The sequence below is a fragment of the Haliaeetus leucocephalus genome, unplaced genomic scaffold (genome assembly GCF_000737465.1).
Source record: "Haliaeetus leucocephalus isolate CR32 unplaced genomic scaffold, Haliaeetus_leucocephalus-4.0 Scaffold41, whole genome shotgun sequence".
Classification (NCBI taxonomy): Eukaryota; Metazoa; Chordata; class Aves; order Accipitriformes; family Accipitridae; genus Haliaeetus; species Haliaeetus leucocephalus.
In genome coordinates, this window is record NW_010972477.1 from 2,222,632 (window position 1) to 2,234,693 (window position 12,062).

The following is a 12,062-nucleotide window of genomic DNA, read 5'->3' on the forward strand; positions in this document are numbered from 1 at the left end:
GTCCAGATCTTTTCAGTTACCAGTAAGTTACGAGTCAAGTCTTAAAAGCCAATGGGAAGAACCGGGACACTGGTTTTGCCTGTAACTTAGCTGAAGGATTTATCAAGGGTTAGAGGCTTAGCCTTTTTTCTCACAAAACCCAGGACTATCCCGGAGCCTTCTTCAGGTGCACAGGCACCAGTGACGTAGAAGAAAGTTCTCTACATCTAGACCGTTCACTACCATGCTGGAATAATTTAGCCATTGTTGGTATCACAGTATGCTATTTTCTGCCTCAGAGTGTGACAGGTCACCAGTGCAACACAGGAGTGGATAATCCTTCATTCCATGGAAATTTTTCTTCAAGAACAATGGGTAACCCTTGGAAAAGCTTCACGGAACTGGATGCTTCTCATCCTGAGCACCCTTACATACATCAAAAATCTTCCCAGGTAACTAGAGCCAACCATGGGAAAAGCCATTTAAATCTTTACGAGAACAAGTGCTGAGTTTTGGCAAACTTCCCTCCCTCTCCAAAACAAAACCCCAAATAAATTATAAACAAACAAAAAAATCTCCAAGTCCACAAGGAAGTCCTTGCCTTTGTTTACTATTGTTGTTTTGGTTTCAGGCTGATGTACAGGCTCAAAGGGTCATTGGAGGCAAAGTTACAAGAAAGGCTACCATTCAATGTCAGAAAAATAAAATACAAACAGTTTAAGGGCTGAAAACCAGTGCTTTGTTTCCGGACATCAGCCAAATACAGACTGCTGACCTGCATGGCACATGACAGCACACACCGCTCACTAAATTTGATGTACTCTGAGTGGGATGCTGATACGGGTGGGAGGAGAGCAATAAATTTATTAACCTTTATTCAGAGTCAAGCATGAAAATCAGTGCATGAGCACTTTTTGAAAGAAAGCAAGGCAGAACTGCTAGTAGCTGGGTTTTAGAGAAACAGAGTAATACATCAGGGTACTTGTTCAGCTCTTGCGGAAAACTGGACCAGCCTTTTCTCTCCTTTTTCACCAATATACAAAAATGAGTTATTTTTATTCCTATTGAGCTGTTTTGGCATTCTGGGCCCCAGGCAGGTCATACTCAGCTGCCTGTACCTTAAGCCTGTGGGACTGGCGCTCCTTCCATAGCAGTGGAAAGCCATTCCATCAATACTATTACTCCCCAGTTAGGCGGCAAAAGTGAAAAGAGAATCAAATCCCTTGGCTTCAAAGAAAACTAACATAAAATGTAGCCCAGTTAGAATAGTATATTTTTGTGGGCAAATTGCACTTAATTACATGGATATTAATTGTAAATGTCCTTATTCCAAGGGGCCATAAACTTTCCTTACATATGTTATAGCTTGAAGGGAGTATGTGCCAATGTACGTGCATAATAACATTCACTTAATAGCAATCTGATTGGCAGTGTTTAGTCATAATCAATATTTTAAAGCATTATTAGCTTAATGCCCCCTTCATTTCAAATGTGAGGCAGTGCAAACTTGAAAACAGACTGCAAAAAGCTTTAATAGACTTTCTTAGTAATGTTCCTCTCCTCTCAGGTTAGTACAACAGCTCCATCCAAATCCAGCCAGTCAGAACCATGCTACAGTACACGCAGTAACAAGCACAAAGTATAGACAGGAGGAAAGTAAGGGCTGATATTTTCCCTCTCTTTCTGTTGACATAAAATACTTTAGAACCTATATTGTCCCAGAAATAGCTTTTTTTTTTTTTCAGTTTTTCATGAGTGGTGTATGACATTCACAGGCTAGCACCTTGTATATTTCAACCACTTACTCCCCAATAGTATATTGTTGAATGTTTTAAGGAAAGTGCCAGATCCCGTATAAGACATTTTAAAAAAAAACCAAAACAGTAGTCAAATCAAACTGCATAAATAATGGGATATTATTCAGAAAGACTGCTACGAAAGACCCTCTTTTCAAGAGGTTCTCTTCGACATCATCAGGGCAACTGGACATTTAGGAATGTTTGAGATCTTTTCCTTGAATTGACAAAGTGTGGTATAACTGCTCTTGACTTTTTTTTTTTTGCCTAAAGCTCAACAAAACTATGTATTTTTTGTACCGATATGTTTATTTTTGCCAATATACGCATGAGGAATGTAATGAAGTGGCGTTGTGCTGCAAGTAGCTCAGCAGATGTTGAAATCAGTTCCAGTTCCTGAAAACAACTTCTTGACAACATAGTCTTAGCATTCACAATAACCAAAACATGTGGGATTCATCTACATCATTCTTACAAATATATTCTCTTTCCCCCCCCCTTTCTCCCTCTGTGATGTAAACCCTCAGCCTTACTTGCTTCCTTGTACTTTATGATCATATGTGCCTGCATGCTTATAGCCAGATACATATCCTGAAGCATCCACCAGATCTTCTCGGCCAGCTTTGCCTTTTCCTTTCCCACTGGGATCAAACCTCTCTTTGTGAGAGCCCGTGAATTTTGATGTATCTGTAAGGCGTGATACAGTTGGAGATGAAATGGCTTTCTATTGGGAGAAAGAAAAGAAACAAAAAAACCCACATCAGAAATCAGTTATTCTTAATACAGATATTTATACATTCTACCAACATTTAAATCTTTGCTAATGATGGAGACTATGTAAATACTCACTTCCAGCAAAAGGATACAAAAAAAAGTTTGTTTCTTGCCATTACATACAATGACAATAATCATATAGCCAAGAACAAAATAGTGCAAGTTATGTCAAAAACTTTGGAAGAGACTTTCAGTATGATACTTCTGATTAACAATCAAGTTCTAAGCACCAAGGATATGGAGAAGTCATAGGGAACATGTCCACATGTTCAAAATTCATTACATCAACATCCAAGCATAAAAGCCTGGCTCCACCGATATAGAAAAAGCAAACCAATACAGCTAGAATTCATTGCTTCAAGAGACAAATTTATTCTAAACTCTAGGATTCATGAGAGAAGTAACAAATTAGAAGGACTGAAAGTTGTTTTCAATATTAGCAAATCCGCAGTCTATGAAACGGCATTGAGCAAAGACTTTCCTCTACATTGCTTCCACTGAGTTATTTCAGGCCACTTAAAAATCAAAGTTTTGCTGTCATTGAGACAAAGAAAATTTGACTACACGAACAGAAAGAAAAAGATATTTCACAGAACAATATAGGAGCATGCTAACCTGTGTGCTTGGGCTGGGAGCAGTCTCTTTGATCCTTAAATTTACATTTTAAAATCAGAAGAGAAAGGGCACTAAAGGGGCAGGGAAAACACAAAAGATTTTTGTGTAGTAGTGAAAATGGAGCTAAGATGGACGAAGATGGAAAGAATTTGGGTATCTTTCTTATGTGCACCACCCTGTTAGGGTGCATTTTAGAGACAGAAGTGACATGGGCTTCACTGTAGTGAAGTAAATGCTCTGGGAAACTTACCTTTCATCAAAAGCCTCATTCCCCCTCTACCCATCCTCAGCCCAAATAAATGCTCATTAATGAGACCTAACAAACAGGCTTTTGAAGTAACACATAGCTCCTCCAGAGGATGACATCTGTCAAATATCTTTTAATGCTGAACTTTAAAAGATCAGAGACTTGGAAAAGATGCTTGAATCTGTACAAAGAGGAACAGGATACTTGGATTCAGTTAAACTGGGAATGAATGCTGTAACTTGTACACCATGGAAGCCACGTGTCCTCCACACCATTTAAATAAAAGCTGTTTTGAGGGAATTTGTCCACATACATAACTACTTAATGAAAATCTCAGGTTGTAAACTTCTTTTTTTTTCTCCACCAAACACACAACACATACAACACTCCACTGCTCTGCAGCATTACTTTCACATAAGGCCCTGAGGGGAAAGAAAGGTGGTGTGGAGGTGGGAATTCTGTCACTATCTCAAAGAGAACGGCCCCTAGAGCATGAATTTCTCAAAATGGTATTGCTGAACAACCTTTAGGGACTTTTGCCTTGGTGTCTCAGAGTACTATTTGCAGAAGTGGTTATTTTTCTCTATTGAAAAACAGAAATGAAGACAATGCTTAAGAAGAAGTAATGCTTCTATACATGCAGTTTTCTTGTCCGCCTTGGCCTGCTAGCACCTTGTAACCAGGAAACCTATATTCACAGTAGAGCTAATTAAAAAAAAAAATACACCCTGTGATCAGTAATTGTGTTAGCAGCCCAGCTAGATAAGATGAAAATGCAATAAAAATGTATAAGCTGAGACATTAAAAGCAGCAAAGTAAAAATTTCCAGCCCGGTGCCCAGCTGCAAATTTATTTTTTCTGCTCCTCAGGATATTAGTAAATCAAACAGGTTGTACACTCAGTCACACAACAGAACCAAAGGATTGTCTGGCCACTGGAAACTACTCTGACAACTCGGAGAAAACAAAGACACATACTTCTGTAAGAGTGCATAACCTGTTAGCTTCACCCTGGGCACAGGCACTAGGAAGCCTGTGCTATTTTAAGTCTTACTTGTGAACCAACCACTGTTTTGTTTGGTAAGTGAAGGGAAACATGGGGGCTTGAACCTTGAACAAAAATTCTGACACAAACCAGTAGGAATAAGCTTTAATATGGTGTAGTGTCTCCTGTTATGCAGTGTTCACGAGTAAGAACCCAGCCACTACTTGAAGACAAACTGTCATACTGCTTGACTGAACAAAGTCTTCCACCAACCACCATTTTGAGCCATGAAGCATCTATAGCAGTGGGCAGTACATGTGCCTCACCTAACTCATATAAATACGCAGGCTCCCCACTTCATTTTCAGTTTAAAACCTCCGCAGGTCATAATAGCTGCAGGAGCATACGAATAAAGGCTGACTGTAGGACAGAATACATGTAGGGATGTTTCTTATGTTTCTTATGCTTGTTTAAGTTATTACTAGATCATTCTCCCTCCAAAAGAACATATGATGCTTCTTACTAAAGACATTAACTGTTAGCACACTTCTTGTGTGTTCTTAAGAACTTACTAAGAAAATAAAGATCCCATCCGTGACTCTCCCAATGTAAGCCAGCAAGGAAAAAGCTAGGGCACGATACTTGCCAAAGTATCTTTCATCGTCCCTAACATCAGAAGCAGCTGCTATAGAAGATGCAAGAAAGCTTACCGTATAATCAAAGGACTAAACTTTGCTCTATGTTTACTTAAATAACACTATTGCTAAAAGCCAAAGGATGCTACCAGTGACAAAAGCTTTTAGTACCATAAACATGGAAATATTCCAAATGCAAGCCAGGGGCAATATTCAGTATAAAGTTAATTAAACGTAACACATATTTACTTTCCTTGTATTTCATCAAATAGGTTTTCTCTAAATGTGTATACACTCTGCATTCTCACATGCAGAGAGAAGTCTCAGAAACTCTAGCTGACTGCCTTTTCCTTTACCAAATTAATTCTCAGGACAGACTGCTATTCTGAGAATTTGTAATGGTAAGTTTAATCATTATTTGGAAAAAGAAGGACTACAGCTTCTACTCCTCTGTTTCAAAGGGGTGGCATGATCAGTATGAAATTTGCCTCAATACCCTAATTACAATAAACATAAATAAGAATTTTGTTACAGTAACAATTGTAACAGACATACTAAGACTTGTGTGAGTGCAATATGAAAGAAAAATGAACAACAAAACCAACTATGGAGACTAAACTGGCAATTGAGCAAAGGGCAAAAACAATTAAAAGGGTAGCTGGGAGCTCATTCTTCTGTGCAACTCAGCCGTTCATTACTAATTGGGCATTGGGAGGCAAATTAAAAAAAAAGGGGGCGGTGGGAGGACCTGACCATCCCTCATCAGTGAAGAAAAATGTAGGAAGAAATATAGTGAACAGCACAAAGGGCTGGATGAGGACAATTTCCATCTTCGCAAGTCAACACTCTTCTTTTTCACAATGAATCACAGACAAACGATGCTGTCCTGTCATATAGCAATTCTGCTTGAACAGTTTACTAGCTAGAGTAAGTTACATAATCTCTCTAGCTACGTTTTTCTAAAGGCAATAAATTACTTGGAGCCAACCTCCTCCTTTCCTTTCTCTGAGCCCACAGAAACCTCCATTTTCCTTCTCTTATTTGCACATACTGTTAACCACAAAATTTGCTTATCACAGAAGATGTACATGACCTTAAAATTTTTGGTTTTATTTTTTTTTAAAAACTTTCTCTCTAAGAGAAAAGTTTTACTTAGCACAACAGAATCAAGTATAATCCCTGTATAAACTCTTTTTGGAACACCAAATGAATCAATCAAAGGTACTTTCAAAAAATATCAGGACTTCTGTTCTCCAGGACTGACCATTCTTCCCTTACTCAGTTATTTCCATGAACACAAGACAGCAGCTGTAATTTCAGTGTCTTTGCCTCTACCAAAAGAAGAGATCAGTGACAAAAGACCTGTTCATTCACCAAGCTTATATTTTTACTGATATTTTGCTGGACCATTGTGCTCCCCCTAATCTTAAAAAAATCTTTTAAAAATGGCTGTTGTTCCTTCACTGTCAGTTTCCAACCAAATATGTGGTCACAGAACCTCCAAGTTCATGGAAACATCTCAGATGAGTCAGGAAAGATATGTATGCCTCCCACCTCTTTCAACCAAAACTCCTCTCACACCAAAACCTCACTGAGAAGATCAGAACCGGCCACAGTCTCACAAGCAGCTATGGGAAATAAAAAGAAATTTTATTTGGACCAGTAGATTTGCTAATTTAAAGTGATTATGCATTTTTTGTTAGCAATTCAGTATTTTTCCTGCTTTGTGTCAGTGTTTACAAAGAAGTGCTGCTAAGACAGCGAGGAGCTTGGAGCGTGTGGCATACAAGGAGAAGATGACAGAAGGGTGTTTATTCAGACTCAAAAGAAAATAAAAAGAGGGGAGGCAAATCTTATTCCTGTTCTCAACAGAGGGGTTATATTAGAAATAGAGCCAGTTCTGAAGTTCATAGCAAAAAAAAAAATTAAAAAAAAATATATAATGGACATGATTTGGAAGATGGGAAATTTGAGCTAGACACATGGGAAAAAATTCTTCACTACTGTGGCTGGCCAGGCACAGAAATGGCTTACCTAGAGACTGTGGATTCTCTATCCCTGGAGATTATAAAAACTTAAAATCATGAAGTCACTGAATAATTTAGGTTGGAAAGAACAGTTGCATACGTGTCCTTATCTAACACAAACCCCTGCTCACAGCGGGGCTCAAATGAGCTTGCACAGAGACTTCTCCAGTCAAGTCCTGAACACCTCCAAAGACAGAGGTTCCACAGGCTCTCTGGGCAACTTGTTCCAGTATTTGACTGTACCCAGGGTAAAAAACAAAACAAAACAAAAAATCCAACATCTCATCCAAATTACAAATTAGGCATGTTCCAACTTCTGTCTGTCTGAAACAGCCCTCATACCAAAGACAGGAAATGAAAGCTGTAGAGTCTTTTTAAACCCTGAAACCCTTAACAACAGTGCCATATGCCTGCTTCCTCCTTCCTTACAAATGACACCTCTGCAAACTCAGACAGATTTTGCCTTTGACCTCAAGATAACAGACCCACCGAAGAGCAGTTTACAGAGCAAGCAGAACATTCCATTCTATCAGTTTCAAGAATTAGAATAAGTTACAGAAATGTACTACCAATCCTTCGGAAACAGAAGGGAACTACAGTAAAAAGGAAATGAGAGCACAGAAATCAAGAACATACGTTCCATCAACACCACCGCAGAAGAATAGAGCAGTTTGCTGAAGAAAAATACATCCACTGAAAGCCATACTGTTGCACGGCCTTGGCCTGTTTGCAGCAGAGAAACTGCATCAATGCAGTTAAGTCAGCATGAATTTTATGGACTCAGCAGGACCTCTCTCTCAGCTTTGCTGACAAAGGCTTAGAAGCATCCTATGAAGCTTGTGCCACAATCATGAAAATAGGGTAACAGCGTAAGACTAAGAGATTTCCCATGCTTTCAGGACTCCCTTCCAGAACAAACTTGAGGCAGGCAAGGAAGAAGGAAGACAATTCCGCGCTGCTAAGGTCACGTTCTTCCTTTTCTGTCAGCACTCATTACCATCCTTTCTACGAAGCGCACAGTTTAAAACACCAAGCTAATGCCAAGAAGGCTGGAGCATCCACCTGGCACAATGCAACAGGCTGGGCAACCGGATCAGTGCAGCACCACGCAGTTGTAGCTGCGTTGCTTCCATTTCTGCAGCTAGCACAGCCTGGGGCAAGCTCTCGTTAGCTGTGCGGCTGTGCACAGAACATGGCACCGGTCCCAAAAACCATCTCCAGAACCAATTACTGGGAAGTAAACACAGCGAGAAAAGCTACTGGACTTCAGCAATATCATACGTTCAAAACAGACACGAAGGGCCCCGGTTTTTACAGTGAACTCCTGTCTCCACTGAAAGAACTTGCCTGAAGACATTTTCCACTGCTTGCCATCACTGACAGAGATTCAGGTTTGATTTAAAACTGTTCCACAGCTTAAGAAGAAACTTACTGGCTTGATGCAAAACACTGCAGCGAGGTTTTCTGGGTTTTTTTTGCCTGAATTACGAATGTCCAGATAGTACAGAAGCATTCCCTTCCTGCCTTAGGTGGTGTGTCTTTTTAGCAACCAGTGGATCAAACGAAGCATTGCAGGCAAACATCACCTAACAAGACGGCAGGCTGCAAGCATCACTCCTCCTTGTGCCGCCCCCCTTTTTTTGTTTTTAAATGATCATCTTTTCTCAACTCATGTGCTAAATTAAAGATATGAACACTCTGATGGGAGAGCTGCAAAAATTGGTGCTGGCTATTCAGGACACAGCGCTGCTCTTCCAGAGAACCAGTAACTCGGGAACAGCACTTCTGCGTAGAAAAGCAGCAGCGTGCTGGCAGCGCCTGCACTGCCAAAAATGCTCGTGATGGGCAGCAGGTAAGGTGCTAAGAGCACTCCTCACCAGAAGGGTACACATTTTAGCCATGGTCTTCCCAGCTACACTCCGTCCACTGTAAGCACCCTGCCTCAGTTCCTCACGCAAACTGAACGGCTTTCTGTATTTGCTCCTTCAACCATAAAACTTTAGTATCTAACAGCGTTTCTTCCTAGAAAAGGTTGCCACAGACATTGGTTTAGCTCAGCACCAGCATTAGCAATCTTAGCAAGGTTTTTAAATTATTCATTTGCTGGGAACATCCAGAACCCTTGTAAAGAAGGAGAACCTAAAACTGAGTATGAAATGGGAAAAAAAAATTTTCAAAAAGGGAAAGTTTTGCCCTTTGGGGAGGATGACACCAGGACTCCATACCAAAATGATGTCTTTGTTTTAAATTTATGCAAATACATGAATATGCACTAAAAAACCCACAGAGAGTCAGGAACAGAGATCAAGCTTCAAAGAAAAGTTGGGGTTTCATTCATGTTTCTTCAGTTTAGCATGCAGACACACGCACGCAAAAGAAAGTGATAAGCAACTCCACTTCAGTAAAGCCAGAAAGTAGTGAGTAACACCATTTTAATTAATCAGGGTGATGACTTTTTCCAGTAGCACCACTTGGGTGTTTTAACACTGCAAGTCCTCATTCTATAGGTAGCACCTAAAACTTCTCACCAACTAGTAGTCCGGCTAGAGCTAGACCAAAATACATTAAGAAGGTCCCTTGTATGTGTCATCACTTCCAGGAACAACTGCAAATTAAGAGCTTAAACCTGCCTGGCCCAGATCTAACTCCATCAAGCTAAGACCATGCAGTGCCCAGCCTGAAGGGGCAGATCAGGTGTTGCACATTTAGCATTCACAAGTGACCCTTTCTTTTCCTCTTCTGTAATATTAGCCCCAGACTCCAGCTCCCAAGCATTTCAACACTCCAAGCAACGACAAATCATGGGATCTAGCAGCCTCATTAACACGGCCTTCCACAGAGTTGAAAACAATGTGCCAACACTTCTCTGAGGAAGAGTTTTACACTCCTATTGGTGGCAAAGATGAAACAGAATAGGGAAGATAGTATAGACTCATCTTGGGTTATTTTTCAGCTGGAGTGTTGGTGAATCCTTCTTCAACTTAACGTCACAACCAGTCTTTAATGAGATTTGTTCCAATTCAGTTGTAAAATAGATCCCTCCTGGATTGGGAAGGCAAGACCAGAGCTCCATGCCCTTCATTTTCACCCCCAGACTTCTGTAGTCTCTCTTGATATGCTCCAGGTTACCTCTCGAGACATACTGCTGATACCCACAAGGAAGAGGAGGAAGAGGTCCATGTTAGAAGGCTGGACAAATCTTGGCAGTGCTTCTTCAACAATCCCAGATGCTGGCACCTAATAAACAAAACTCCTGACATATGACGTGGGGTCAGAAGAGACATGCCTCTATCTTCCACAAGAGGAATCTCCTGTAATTATCTGTGACTGGTACCCTCTGCTCCTGACACCTGGTGCAGCACTGTTCCCAGGGTATGGTGACACCCATTACAGAACAGGGAAGTGTAAATGCACATGAGATAGTCTGGATGGCAAAACCGTGATCCCTCGGTGGTCAGGGATGCCTCCTGTGACTGTTCACTCAACTCTTGCACAGATTTTGGCTAACACACAGCTCAAGCTAAGGCCTGATGTATGCTGGGAGCAGCACCATTAGGTCACAGCAAAGGCAACATGTAGGCAGGACACAATGGACAGGAAGAGATAAAGATCATTATGCAGCCATTATCACCTGCAGCTTGCTGTCTCCTGCCGCCAAAATTCTTGCATACTGATTGTCTGGCAGCCTCTTCAGAATCCACAAACTTAGGGAAATTGTATAGACCAAACCCCCAAACTGAGAGGTGTAAATACATCAGCTTATCCAAAAGGTTTTTGAAGCTGATCCAACAGCAGACAGACTGCTAAGGCTTTTGTGCTTCCTGGTGCGATACAGGGGATGCTCATGCCGTGACAGAATAGGGAAGGGGGAACACCCTCACCATGGGCATGACACCCCCTCTGACGCTGTTGTTCTTCTTCTGAGGTTTGAGTGACTCATGTACTTTTTAAAGTCAGAATCCAGATTCTGATTATTCTATTGCACACTGATTATTATGAATTTGACCTGATCTGCAGAGCGTCCAGGTGACTGAAAAGTACAGGTAACTGCAGTTTTAGGTAATAGAAAAGCTATCCTAATTGCTAGAAATTCTGTGTAATGATAAGCTATGCTGATTACTAAAATTTTTCTATAATAATAAAGCTCCAATTATAACTACAAACCTGTGGCCAGTTCTCATTTCACCAAGGATCCTTAAAAGAACCTGCCTGTCCCCATAGTACCAGGTAGTGAGGAGTGACACTATCACTCATTTTTTTCCCATTTGTTTGGACACTAAGTTCAGGCTCAGCTGACTCTGATGGGTCTTGTTGGTCCTCACCAGTGCCCAGAGTACTACACCTGTTCTGAAATTGGAGATCTGTAGGTGGAACAGATCTGTGACTTCTTGTTGCCAGAAGTCACAAGCTTCCAGCCTTCTCCATCTTGATAGTCTCTGTTCACTTGGGCTCCAGCTGTCACTCCTTCCTCCCCTTGTGTAGCGTGGGTTTTCCATAAATACCATGTCAGTCTCCTGTTCATCTTCCTCCTTAATCTGGAACCTCAGGGCCTTGACCACAGCACATCTCCCACAAGAGAGGCCATCACTGCCCTGACCTCCAGGCAGAGGCAAGAGCACTCTGCAGCGCAGGACCTGGATAGAGGGCTCCTCGCTCTGGAGCCAAGGACTCTGATGTGCTAATGGTAGTCCTGTGGAGTACTACTGCATCTTAATGGATGCCCATGTGCTGGATGGTATGTCCTGCAGCATGCCGAGACCACCATTGTGCAGTCTTCAAACAGACCCACATATTCTTGAGTGGAATTTCTGAGCCTCTTTGCACTCCTGCTGCTATGCTTCATTTGCTGCGCTCTGTGGGCTGCACTCTGGCTTCCTTGCTCTTTCCCTAACAGGTCTCTTTTTGTGACAATACAATCCCACCCACATCACCATCACCCTGAGCACCCACCACCTAGCTTTTAAAGTGCTGTCGCTGCTGTACTGCCCTGCCACCCACACCACCC

General features: G+C 41.3%; 1 protein-coding gene across 1 annotated transcript in view; it reads right to left on the bottom strand.

Moving 5' to 3' along the window:
* Positions 1-935: 935 nt before the first annotated feature.
* TPPP (tubulin polymerization promoting protein) overlaps positions 936-12,062 on the bottom strand; it is a 68,470-nt gene continuing 57,343 nt past the window's right edge. Inside the window, exon 4 of the mRNA XM_010576867.1 lies at positions 936-2,499. Coding sequence (XP_010575169.1) covers positions 2,305-2,499 — 195 coding nt within the window. The 3' untranslated portion in view covers positions 936-2,304. The remainder of the gene's footprint in view (positions 2,500-12,062) is intronic.